At 43.7% G+C, this 13,407-nt stretch overlaps 1 protein-coding gene across 1 annotated transcript; it reads right to left on the bottom strand.

The window, feature by feature from the left end:
• Positions 1 to 2,889: 2,889 nt before the first annotated feature.
• On the bottom strand, positions 2,890 to 12,509 carry LOC129850900 (voltage-dependent L-type calcium channel subunit beta-4-like; the record flags this gene model as incomplete). The annotated part of the gene is made up of 4 exons (XM_055917072.1): positions 2,890 to 6,143; positions 6,341 to 6,526; positions 11,751 to 11,846; positions 12,290 to 12,509. Coding segments are annotated over 4 exons (781 nt in total), but the record flags the coding sequence as incomplete, so codon positions are not given.
• Between the last annotated feature and the right edge of the window lie 898 nt (positions 12,510 to 13,407).

The raw sequence follows: 13,407 nt of genomic DNA, 5'->3' as shown, positions 1-13,407 counted from the left end.
AGGGAGGGAGAGGGTAGAGTTGTGTTGTTCAGTAGGGAGAGGGTAGAGTTGTGTTGTTCAGTAGGGAGGGAGAGGGTAGAGTTGTGTTGTAGGGAGGGAGAGGGTAGAGTTGTGTTGTTCAGTAGGGAGAGGGTAGAGTTGTGTTGTTCAGTAGGGAGGGTAGAGTTGTGTTGTTCAGTAGGGAGGGAGAGGGTAGAGTTGTGTTGTTCAGTAGGGAGAGGGTAGAGTTGTGTTTTAGGGAGGGAGAGGGTAGAGTTGTGTTGTTCAGTAAGGAGAGGGTAGAGTTGTGTTGTTCAGTAGGGAGAGGGTAGAGTTGTGTTGTTCAGTAGGGAGAGGGTAGAGTTGTGTTGTTCAGTAGGGAGAGGGTAGAGTTGTGTTGTTCAGTAGTGAGAGGGTAGAGTTGTGTTGTTCAGTAGGGAGAGGGTAGAGTTGTGTTGTTCAGTAGGGAGGGAGAGGGTAGAGTTGTGTTGTAGGGAGGGAGAGGGTAGAGTTGTGTTGTTCAGTAGGGAGAGGGTAGAGTTGTGTTGTTCAGTGGGAGAGGGTAGAGTTGTGTTGTAGGGAGGGAGAGGGTAGAGTTGTGTTGTTCAGTAGGGAGGGAGAGGGTAGAGTTGTGTTGTTCAGTAGGGAGAGGGTAGAGTTGTGTTGTAGGGAGGGAGAGGGTAGAGTTGTGTTGTTCAGTAGGGAGAGGGTAGAGTTGTGTTGTTCAGTGGGAGAGGGTAGAGTTGTGTTGTAGGGAGGGAGAGGGTAGAGTTGTGTTGTTCAGGAGGGAGAGGGTAGAGTTGTGTTGTTCAGTAGGGAGAGGGTAGAGTTGTGTTGTTCAGCGGGAGAGGGTAGAGTTGTGTTGTTCAGTAGGGAGAGGGTAGAGTTGTGTTGTTCAGTAGGGAGAGGGTAGAGTTGTGTTGTTCAGTAGGGAGAGGGTAGAGTTGTGTTGTTCAGTAGGGAGGGAGAGGGTAGAGTTGTGTTGTAGGGAGGGAGAGGGTAGAGTTGTGTTGTTCAGTGGGAGAGGGTAGAGTTGTGTTGTAGGGAGGGAGAGGGTAGAGTTGTGTTGTTCAGTAAGGAGAGGGTAGAGTTGTGTTGTAGGGAGGGAGAGGGTAGAGTTGTGTTGTTCAGTAGGGAGAGGGTAGAGTTGTGTTGTTCAGTGGGAGAGGGTAGAGTTGTGTTGTAGGGAGGGAGAAGGTAGAGTTGTGTTGTTCAGTAGGGAGAGGGTAGAGTTGTGTTGTAGGGAGGGAGAGGGTAGAGTTGTGTTGTTCAGTAAGGAGAGGGTAGAGTTGTGTTGTAGGGAGGGAGAGGGTAGAGTTGTGTTGTTCAGTAAGGAGAGGGTAGAGTTGTGTTGTAGGGAGGGAGAGGGTAGAGTTGTGTTGTTCAGTAGGGAGAGGGTAGAGTTGTGTTGTTCAGTAGTGAGATGGTAGAGTTGTGTTGTTCAGTAGGGAGGGAGAGGGTAGAGTTGTGTTGTTCAGTAGGGAGGGTAGAGTTGTGTTGTTCAGTAGGGAGGGAGAGGGTAGAGTTGTGTTGTAGGAGAGAAAACGTTTAGAAACGGTGAGGTACTACCATAGCCCCAACCTTGTCCAATAGGAACACATTAGTATTTTCTATTACAATACATTTTGTTACCATGTGCCCTACTGGGGACAACCCAGGATATAGACCTGAAGAGGTCTGGAGCAGTGGTGTGGATAAAGCATCCTGACAGTGCTATCTCATTGCTGTGTCTCTGTCCTCACTCTCCAGTTACATAATCAACCTGCTTCAGGCAGCTAATGAGTTCTGCACATACTCTGAAAGGGACTGTTATAGAAAACTGTACAGGGTTTCACATGCACACATGCTCACAGACAGACAGACACAGACAGACACACACACAGACACACATGTAGGTGGGCAATAAATGGATGCATCCAAAGACAAACCCCCATAGTTCAACATAATGTTCCTCTCTGTAAGGATCCTTTCTGCATGACTCCCTCTTTATCTGTCAAACCCACAAGCACAGCAGATCTCTGGATATCATTGATAGCTCAGATCTCTGGATATCATTGATAGCTCAGATCTCTGGATATCATTGATAGCTCAGATCTCTGGATATCATTGACAGCTCAGATCTCTGGATATCATTGACAGCTCAGTCTCTGGATATCATTGACAGCTCAGTCTCTGGATATCATTGACAGCTCAGTCTCTGGATATCATTGACAGCTCAGTCTCTGGATATCATTGACAGCTCAGATCTCTGGATATCATTGACAGCTCAGATCTCTGGATATCATTGACAGCTCAGATCTCTGGATATCATTGACAGCTCAGTCTCTGGATATCATTGACAGCTCAGTCTCTGGATATCATTGACAGCTCAGTCCAAAATAAATCAGATTAAAATCAGATGAATGTTGTCCTGTACTATATTTACTGGATCTTGAGTTGGATCCGCTCTGGATCAGACCTTCTCCTGTGTGAAGCTAACACATGGATTGACTAGAGCGGTAGCCTATGACAGGGTTAGCCTGGTGGAACCACCCTGATCACGCCTTTCACCTCTCCATTTCACTTCATATATCAATCATCTTTTAATTGGTGATAATACGTGAAGTGAGTGAGAATGGTGAGTGCAGTGATCGGTCTGTTTCCACCAGGCTATGCCAGGGCAAGAGACTGAAATGAGACTTGATATACTCTCTTATTACTAGACAGGGCCACTGTGTGGTTGATTCGTGTACTGCACAACATTGTCATTGTAAACAACAGGGGCCTTTTAAGTGTGGCATTCCTCATTGTAGGTACCACAGAACCAGAATGAGATTCTATTTGGTAGGTACGTGTTGCTACGTAAAATATTGATACAAAAGAATAAAAGCCTATATAGATAATACATGATAAAAAAGTTACCTGAGACAGTTGTTGTAGAACGACTTTTATTTTGTAAAAGAAAACTTTTAAGTTACTTCTAGCTTCGCCTTTGACACAATCATCTCGCATTTCACATGATTTTCTTTTCATTCGTTTTCATAAATTAAAAGGGTACATTATGCATGCAATACCGCATTAGCCGTTGAGTTGTTCGTCTTCCACAAAAAGTATCAACACAAAATGTCCTTAAGAGTTCTGATGAAGCTGCTTGGAAAAGGACAGTTGGAGAATTAGTCACAGCATGAAGCGATGTACACGGTTGCATAGTACATGGAATTTCCTCATTTTAAAACAGCATGCTTTTTGTATTGCACATTACTGAAACTTTTGTATACTGACATTTTTGTATACTGAAACGTTTGTTGTTCCAAGTTGTCCCGTCGAGGATCGTAGTTTTTAATGAGAATGCAAGTATACAGCAAATAGCATCTCTCAAAGACATTATGTACATGTATGTATTTATTATAAAAATAATCACCAGCAAATATGTATCTTTTACTTTTTCCTATATTGAGATACATTTTTGACTTTTTCTTATTTTTTGTACATTTTTACCAAAGAAAAAAACATTGAACTGTTTTAATGGCCGGGTCGAGTTTAAACCCATGTTATTTAATCAAATAATGAGAATTGTAATTCAACTTAATTTAGAAGCAAAAATGTAGCCTCTTAATTTCTTACAAGAAGACAAAAGAAGAGTACAGGACACGTGCTTTTTTTCCCAGATCAGTAACAGAGACCTTTAGAAATTATATCTACACCATTCAGAGAACAAATGTTTTCTTTCCAGGGCATTCACAGGAAAAAGAGTTGTGGTAAATTTAAATTTTCAAGTCAATTCAGAAAATCTATTGGAATTCAGTTAATTAATTGTTAATAGAAAAGGAGATCCCCAATGTTTCAAAAGGGATACGACATGCTACACACAGTAGCAGTAACCCAACCTTCAGTTACCAAACCCTCACAGACTGGGACTCTGGTGGGACAGAGGTCAATGGGCTAGAAAATCCCTCTGATTGTCTCAAGCAACAGAGCTGAATCTTAGTTCTGGTTCTTGGTTCTGGTTTTTAATGAACAGTGAGTAACTCCCCATTCAATCAGCCAACACTCACTTTGGCCTGAATCACAATATGACAGAGAAGCATGCTCATAAACAACAGCAGATGTACTTGTATTCTTTTTCTTCTTCTTCGTTTTGCAGTCTATTGTTTTCAGTCAGTGAACAAACTAGCATAAGAGACATAGATATGGGCAAGGAAATCAAGGAAATCAGTCAGTCAGTGCCCTAACCAGACAGCTGGAGCTAAATCATAATTAAGATCCTATCGTTTCAGAAGTTCTTAATTGTTTTAGAATGTTAAGGCACCACCTGCTGAGGGTGCTACAAATGTCACTACAGTTCATCGACTCTATTGGAGGGAATTACACTAAAACACAGCTAGCTATAACAAGTTAACTCTGCACATCTCTCTAACAATGCCTCAGAATACGCTGCCCCAAGAACTCCCTCTCCCAGGATGCACAGGGAGGGACCACCATCTCCATCTTGGTCAAAGCTCCAGTTTAGATGACCTATCCACCGCAGGGAAAACCTGGAGGGTGGTTGTGTCTCTGTGACCGACCTCGAACCCGGGCCTCCTGCACGCCAGAAGTGTGTATTAGCCCACTAAACTAAAGCCTAGGCATTGGATCGGTGAGCCAATGCAACTAGTCACCGAACCCCCTTGGGTACAACTGCATGCTTCTCATCTCACCGAAAACTCCAAAAACCCACAATTACTGAAGAAAAATTGTTGCTAGAAATAAACTGACCAATTAATTTCTTCCATTTCCATGTTCATGTATTTAAATACCCACAAAAAGTTCAGATGACGCACTCTCAAGTAATTAGACTGCACCTATTTTGCACCAATGTGTGCTTTCCCTCCTTAAACACCCTCTATTTTACACAGGGATATTACTACCAAAGGGAGCATTACTTTTTCAAGTCAGGGAAAACATGCCAGCTACACAGAGAATCAGTGATCATGATGCAAAGGACCCTGGGAAGACACAATCCAACATTAGTGGAGCAGCATGGACGGTCGTCCAATCACGAGGCTGGCCAGAGAGAAACACAGGAAGTAGCATGGACGGTCAACCAATCACGAGGCTGGCCAGAGAGAAACACAGGAAGCAGCATGGACGGTCAACCAATCACGAGGCTGGCCAGAGATGAGGCGAACTCTGAATGTTTGACACCCCTGCTTCTTGTTATAATACCTCTATGAGTCTGACACAACCGAATCAGAGTAGCGAAAAATACTGAGATATGCAAAGTATCGACTGTTGCCGAAGAAAGGCCAAGCTAGACAGGTGTTCAAATGGCACATACAGTATCTGACATGTGAAAGCACTTGTTAACAAAACAACCAAATACTTCACATGCTCCTCTCAGGAATCAGTTGAGGTCTGGAAAAAGACCACTGCCAGTCATGGTGGGGCAGGTCTAAGTATACAACTCCTCATGACAACAGACATGTACTGTAAGGGGGGGGGGGTTGTGGGTACACAATTCTGAGCCCACAATATCTCATACTGCTTTCCTCTTCAACCCATCTCTCTGTGTGGGAAACACAGGAACTAGGAAAGTCCCCTTGTGAGGAAAAGCAACTCAGTCATATGAGTTGTATTAACTCAGTTATGTAGCATTAGCATCATGTCCTTCTTCCTCATCCTTCCTCATCATTGCTTAACAGGGGTCCCTGCCAGTGCCCAGGAAAGACAGAATGGGAATGAGAGGTGATTGGAGATTTTGTTCAGGGGGGCGGGACTACTCCTCATCTAACGCCTGAAGTAAAACAAATAATCGAAAACAACAGAATTTGACACAATATTTTGAACGGGAACCATTTTGACTCTGTTGCCACCAGAGAGTTGACTTGAGGCCTATAAGGGTTGTGAAGCTGGGACGTCATTCGGGCTCAGAGCCTGTGCCGGGAGTCGTGGCTGTAGCTGCCCGGGGAGGAGCGGTTGCGGTGGGGCTTGTAGGAGTCTTGGTAGGGGTCCTGGTAGTCCTGGTGGTACGGGTCTTGGTCTCGGCTGTGCTGCGAGCCCGACGACATGCGGTTGCGTCCCTTGTGCGCCCGCTCGTTGTGGTAGTTCTCGTCGGCGGTCATCAGGTTGCGACGCTCGTTGGGCGTGGAGTGGTCTCCCGTGTGGTTGCTGTGTTGTCTCATTCTTTGAGTCTGCTGGTTCACCTCATACACACACAAACAACCCCTTTTTGTTACATTTCTGTATGTTACACGGGGCACTAATCAACTCATCTAACTTAGATTAACTGTCTCCCCTTAAAATGACATCACACTCCAAACTCAACATTTTTGGACAAACTTTGATTTTGGAGTGTAATGTCGCTTTAACCCCATAGCGCTGTAGCTATCTGTTTATGACCAACCTGCAGTCCAGAGATGGTGGTGGGGTAAGGAGTGAGGGCGGTGGGGCCCAGGTTGCGTCCCAGCAGGGGGTTGAGCGGCGTGGCCATGGAGGTGTGGGTGGCCTTCCAGTAGGCCTCCAGATACTCAGCTAAGTGTTCACACGCATCCTCCAACTGGTTCTCATCCAGGATGATGTCAAACATCTCCTATTAGAGGGGGTGAAGAAAGAGCGAGAGAAAGAGAGTGAGAGTGAGTGAGTGAGAAAGTGGGACAGAGAGAGAGAGAGAGAGAGAGAGAGAGAGAGAGAGAGGGAGAAAGAGAGTGAGAGTGAGTGAAAAAGTGGGACAGAGAGAGAGAGAGAGAGAGAGAGAGAGAGAGAGAGAGAGAGAGAGGGAGGAGAGAGGGAGATAGAGCAGGAGTGAGAGAGAGAGAGAGAGAGAGAGAGAGAGGGAGGAGAGAGGGAGATAGAGCAGGAGTGAGAGAGAGGGAGAGAGAGAGAGAGAGAGAGGAGAGAGGGAGATAGAGCGGGAGTGAGAGAGAGAGGGAGGAGAGAGGGAGATAGAGCGGGAGTGAGAGAGAGAGAGAGAGACAGAGGGAGGAGAGAGGGAGATAGTGAGAGAGAGAGAGAGAGAGAGAGAGAGAGGGAGAGAGAGGGAGGAGAGAGGGAGAGAGAGGGAGGAGAGAGGGAGATAGAGCAGGAGTGAGAGAGAGAGAGGGTTTGGTGAAACAGGTGAGTAACGTGGCATTAGAGCTGAGCTGACTTGTTAGCTCCCTAAACTAATACCTAGGCTGTCTTGTCCTTCACAGAAAACCTGGGTTCTAACCCCGTTCAGTCACACAAACTGAATATTGTAATTTGTCACTTGATTGTTAATAGACCTTTTCAATGGCCCTGTCTTGAATCAACCTCAAGCAAACCTAGGGAGACATTGTTGGAGGTTAATGTAGAAAGAAGACACCTTGAAAAGGAGCAATGGGTGGTGTAGATTAAAGAGACAGTATGCTGGGTGGTGTAGATTAAAGAGACAATATGCTGGGTGGTGTAGATTAAAGAGACAGTGTGCTGGGTGGTGTAGATCAAAGAGACAGTATGCTGGGTGGTGTAGATTAAAGAGACAATATGCTGGGTGGTGTAGATTAAAGAGACAGTATGCTGGGTGGTGTAGATTAAAGAGACAGTATGCTGGGTGGTGTAGATTAAAGAGACAGTATGCTGGGTGGTGTAGATTAAAGAGACAGTATGCTGGGTGGTGTAGATTAAAGAGACAGTATGCTGGGTGGTGTAGATTAAAGAGACAGTGTGCTGGGTGGTGTAGATCAAAGAGACAGTATGCTGGGTGGTGTAGATTAAAGAGACAGTATGCTGGGTGGTGTAGATTAAAGAGACAGTATGCTGGGTGGTGTAGATTAAAGAGACAGTATGCTAAGTGGTGTAGATTAAAGAGACAGTATGCTGGGTGGTGTAGATTAAAGAGACAGTATGCTGGGTGGTGTAGATCAAAGAGACAATATGCTAAATGGTGTAGATTAAAGAGACAGTGTGCTGGGTGGTGTAGATTAAAGAGACAGTATGCTGGCTGGTGTAGATCAAGGAGACAATATGCTAAATGGTGTAGATTAAAGAGACAGTGTGCTGGGTGGTGTAGATTAAAGAGACAGTATGCTGGGTGGTGTAGATCAAAGAGACAATATGCTAAATGGTGTAGATTAAAGAGACAGTATGCTGGGTGGTGTAGATTAAAGAGACAGTATGCTGGCTGGTGTAGATCAAAGAGACAATATGCTAAATGGTGTAGATTAAAGAGACAGTATGCTGGGTGGTGTAGATTAAAGAGACAGTATGCTGGCTGGTGTAGATCAAAGAGACAATATGCTAAATGGTGTAGATTAAAGAGACAGTATGCTGGGTGGTGTAGATCAAAGAGACAATATGCTAAATGGTGTAGATTAAAGAGACAGTATGCTGGGTGGTGTAGATCAAAGAGACAATATGCTAAATGGTGTAGATTAAAGAGACAGTGTGCTGGGTGGTGTAGATTAAAGAGACAGTGTGCTGGGTGGTGTAGATTAAAGAGACAGTATGCTGGGTGGTGTAGATTAAAGAGACAGTATGCTGGCTGGTGTAGATTAAAGAGACAATATGCTAAATGGTGTAGATTAAAGAGACAGTGTGCTGGGTGGTGTAGATTAAAGAGACAGTGTGCTGGGTGGTGTAGATTAAAGAGACAGTATGCTGGCTGGTGTAGATTAAAGAGACAGTGTGCTGGGTGGTATAGATTAAAGAGACAGTATGCTGGGTGGTGTAGATTAAAGAGACAATATGCTAAATGGTGTAGATTAAAGAGACAGTGTGCTGGGTGGTGTAGATTAAAGAGACAGTATGCTAAATGGTGTAGATTAAAGAGACAGTGTGCTGGGTGGTGTAGATTAAAGAGACAGTATGCTGGGTGGTGTAGATTAAAGAGACAATATGCTAAATGGTGTAGATTAAAGAGACAGTGTGCTGGGTGGTGTAGATTAAAGAGACAGTATGCTGGGTGGTGTAGATTAAAGAGACAATATGCTGGGTGGTGTAGATTAAAGAGACAGTATGCTGGCTGGTGTAGATTAAAGAGACAGTGTGCTGGGTGGTGTAGATTAAAGAGACAGTATGCTGGGTGGTGTAGATTAAAGAGACAGTATGCTGGGTGGTGTAGATTAAAGAGACAGTATGCTGGGTGGTGTAGATTAAAGAGACAGTATGCTGGCTGGTGTAGATTAAAGAGACAGTATGCTGGGTGGTGTAGATTAAAGAGACAGTGTGCTGGGTGGTGTAGATTAAAGAGACAGTATGCTGGGTGGTGTAGATTAAAGAGACAGTATGCTGGCTGGTGTAGATTAAAGAGACAGTATGCTGGCTGGTGTAGATTAAAGAGACAGTATGCTGGGTGGTGTAGATTAAAGAGACAGTGTGCTGGGTGGTGTAGATTAAAGAGACAGTGTGCTGGCTGGTGTAGATTAAAGAGACAGTATGCTGGGTGGTGTAGATTAAAGAGACAGTATGCTGGGTGGTGTAGATTAAAGAGACAGTATGCTGGGTGGTGTAGATTAAAGAGACAGTGTGCTGGGTGGTGTAGATTAAAGAGACAGTGTGCTGGGTGGTGTAGATTAAAGAGACAGTATGCTGGGTGGTGTAGATTAAAGAGACAATATGCTGGGTGGTGTAGATTAAAGAGACAGTATGCTGGCTGGTGTAGATTAAAGAGACAGTGTGCTGGGTGGTGTAGATTAAAGAGACAGTATGCTGGGTGGTGTAGATTAAAGAGACAGTATGCTGGGTGGTGTAGATTAAAGAGACAGTATGCTGGGTGGTGTAGATTAAAGAGACAGTATGCTGGCTGGTGTAGATTAAAGAGACAGTATGCTGGGTGGTGTAGATTAAAGAGACAGTGTGCTGGGTGGTGTAGATTAAAGAGACAGTATGCTGGGTGGTGTAGATTAAAGAGACAGTATGCTGGCTGGTGTAGATTAAAGAGACAGTATGCTGGCTGGTGTAGATTAAAGAGACAGTATGCTGGGTGGTGTAGATTAAAGAGACAGTGTGCTGGGTGGTGTAGATTAAAGAGACAGTGTGCTGGCTGGTGTAGATTAAAGAGACAGTATGCTGGGTGGTGTAGATTAAAGAGACAGTATGCTGGGTGGTGTAGATTAAAGAGACAGTATGCTGGGTGGTGTAGATTAAAGAGACAGTATGCTGGGTGGTGTAGATTAAAGAGACAGTGTGCTGGGTGGTGTAGATCAAAGAGACAGTATGCTGGGTGGTGTAGATTAAAGAGACAGTATGCTGGGTGGTGTAGATTAAAGAGACAGTATGCTGGGTGGTGTAGATTAAAGAGACAGTATGCTGGGTGGTGTAGATTAAAGAGACAGTATGCTGGGTGGTGTAGATTAAAGAGACAGTATGCTGGGTGGTGTAGATTAAAGAGACAGTATGCTGGGTGGTGTAGATTAAAGAGACAATATGCTAAATGGTGTAGATTAAAGAGACAGTGTGCTGGGTGGTGTAGATTAAAGAGACAGTATGCTAAATGGTGTAGATTAAAGAGACAGTGTGCTGGGTGGTATAGATTAAAGAGACAGTGTGCTGAGTGGTGTAGATTAAAGAGACAGTGTGCTGGGTGGTGTAGATTAAAGAGACAGTGTGCTGGGTGGTGTAGATTAAAGAGACAGTATGCTGGGTGGTGTAGATTAAAGAGACAGTATGCTAAATGGTGTAGATTAAAGAGACAGTGTGCTGGGTGGTGTAGATTAAAGAGACAGTATGCTGGGTGGTGTAGATTAAAGAGACAGTATGCTGGGTGGTGTAGATTAAAGAGACAGTATGCTGGGTGGTGTAGATTAAAGAGACAGTATGCTGGGTGGTGTAGATTAAAGAGACAGTATGCTGGGTGGTGTAGATTAAAGAGACAGTATGCTGGGTGGTGTAGATTAAAGAGACAATATGCTAAATGGTGTAGATTAAAGAGACAGTGTGCTGGGTGGTGTAGATTAAAGAGACAGTATGCTAAATGGTGTAGATTAAAGAGACAGTGTGCTGGGTGGTGTAGATTAAAGAGACAGTATGCTGGGTGGTGTAGATTAAAGAGACAGTATGCTAAATGGTGTAGATTAAAGAGACAGTGTGCTGGGTGGTGTAGATTAAAGAGACAGTATGCTGGGTGGTGTAGATTAAAGAGACAGTATGCTGGGTGGTGTAGATTAAAGAGACAGTATGCTAAATGGTGTAGATTAAAGAGACAGTGTGCTGGGTGGTGTAGATTAAAGAGACAGTATGCTGGGTGGTGTAGATTAAAGAGACAGTATGCTGGGTGGTGTAGATTAAAGAGACAATATGCTGGGTGGTGTAGATTAAAGAGACAATATGCTGGGTGGTGTAGATTAAAGAGACAATATGCTGGGTGGTGTAGATTAAAGAGACAATATGCTGGGTGGTGTAGATTAAAGAGACAATATGCTGGGTGGTTTAGATTAAAGAGACAGTATGCTGGGTGGTGTAGATTAAAGAGACAGTATGCTGGGTGGTGTAGATTAAAGAGACAGTATGCTGGGTGGTGTAGATTAAAGAGACAGTATGCTGGGTGGTGTAGATTAAAGAGACAATATGCTGGGTGGTGTAGATTAAAGAGACAGTGTGCTGGGTGGTGTAGATTAAAGAGACAGTATGCTAAATGGTGTAGATTAAAGAGACAATATGCTGGGTGGTGTAGATTAAAGAGACAGTGTGCTGGGTGGTGTAGATTAAAGAGACAGTATGCTGGCTGGTGTAGATTAAAGAGACAGTATGCTGGGTGGTGTAGATTAAAGAGACAGTATGCTGGGTGGTGTAGATTAAAAAGACAGTATGCTGGGTGGGGGAGATTAAAGAGACAGTGTGCTGTCAGAGTCACTCACCGGAGGACACTGGGCCAGTTTGTCAGCTGCCACCAGCTGTACGTTCAGATGCTTGCTCTGGGACTTCCCTCTAGACTTGACCAGCCTCTGCAGAACCTAGACGGTGGGAAGACATTTAAAATATGTGTTAGATAGTGTCAGACCTCTGTTCAAATGGTCCTGCTCTTTTCTAATGTAATGTTATATTCACACACGTTTTTTACGGGAACACTGCTTTTCACATCTTTAACCAGGTAAACCGGTCAAATAGAATCATTTAAAATAAAGTAATAATCCGTTAGATAGATTAAAGTGTATTTGTCTGATAACAATACACATAACTCTAAAAGCCCTCCACTGATAAACCAATCAGTGTCTAAGCATGTTGACATTCATTTTCAAAAGCAGGTGGTCCCAGGGGGTCAGTAGGTTATAGCGTACTGTATAATTGACAATGTTGACAGTTCTGTGAGTTGTTTTAGACGATGTTCCTGGTCATATTATTATTACCTATAGTAGACATGGATGTGTTTCAAATAACATGACCCTCCAGTCCCTACCTTGGGTGAGGAGACCTTGACATGGACGATGATGGGAGCCAACGAGGTCTTGAGCAGCTGGGCTGGGTGATTGATGGTGTCTGCGTCCAGGATCACCAGCTGTAGGGACCTGGCCAGCTCAAAGATCCTCTCTATCTCACTCTGCACCTCCGCTTGGGGAACAGGATGGAAACAACACAAGACTTTAGAATACAACTTTATTGTCCATTCAGGATGGACACTTTACTTCGGCATCACCGTACAAGAATCCTACACAGTGAAAACAGTCAGCCTAGTACACTATATATACGTAAACAAACGGTACACACTGAAAACAGTCAGCCTAGTACACTATATATACGTAAACAAACGGTACACATTGAAAACAGTCAGCCTAGTACACTATATATACGTAAACAAACGGTACACATTGAAAACAGTCAGCCTAGTACACTATATATACGTAAACAAACGGTACACACTGAAAACAGTCAGCCTAGTACACTATATATACGTAAACAAACGGTACACACTGAAAACAGTCAGCCTAATACACTATATATACGTAAACAAACGGTACACACTGAAAACAGTCAGCCTAGTACACTATATATACGTAAACAAACGGTACACATTGAAAACAGTCAGCCTATTACACTATATATACGTAAACAAACGGTACATACACATTGAAAACAGTCAGCCTAGTACACTATATATACGTAAACAAACGGTACACATTGAAAACAGTCAGCCTAGTACACTATATATACGTAAACAAACGGTACACACTGAAAACAGTCAGCCTAGTACACTATATATACGTAAACAAACGGTACACACTGAAAACAGTCAGCCTAGTACACTATATATACGTAAACAAACGGTACACACTGAAAACAGTCAGCCTAGTACACTATATATACGTAAACAAACGGTGCACACTGAAAACAGTCAGCCTAGTACACTATATATACGTAAACAACCGGTACACAGTGAAAACAGTCAGCCCAGTACACTATATATACGTAAACAAACGGTACACACTGAAAACAGTCAGCCTAGTACACTATATATACGTAAACAAACGGTACACACTGAAAACAGTCAGCCTAGTACACTATATATACGTAAACAAA

This window comes from Salvelinus fontinalis, unplaced genomic scaffold (genome assembly GCF_029448725.1).
Source record: "Salvelinus fontinalis isolate EN_2023a unplaced genomic scaffold, ASM2944872v1 scaffold_2443, whole genome shotgun sequence".
NCBI lineage: Eukaryota > Metazoa > Chordata > Actinopteri > Salmoniformes > Salmonidae > Salvelinus > Salvelinus fontinalis.
The sequence above is the reverse complement of the archived record's forward strand: the minus strand, read 5'-3'. Positions and strand labels throughout refer to the sequence as shown.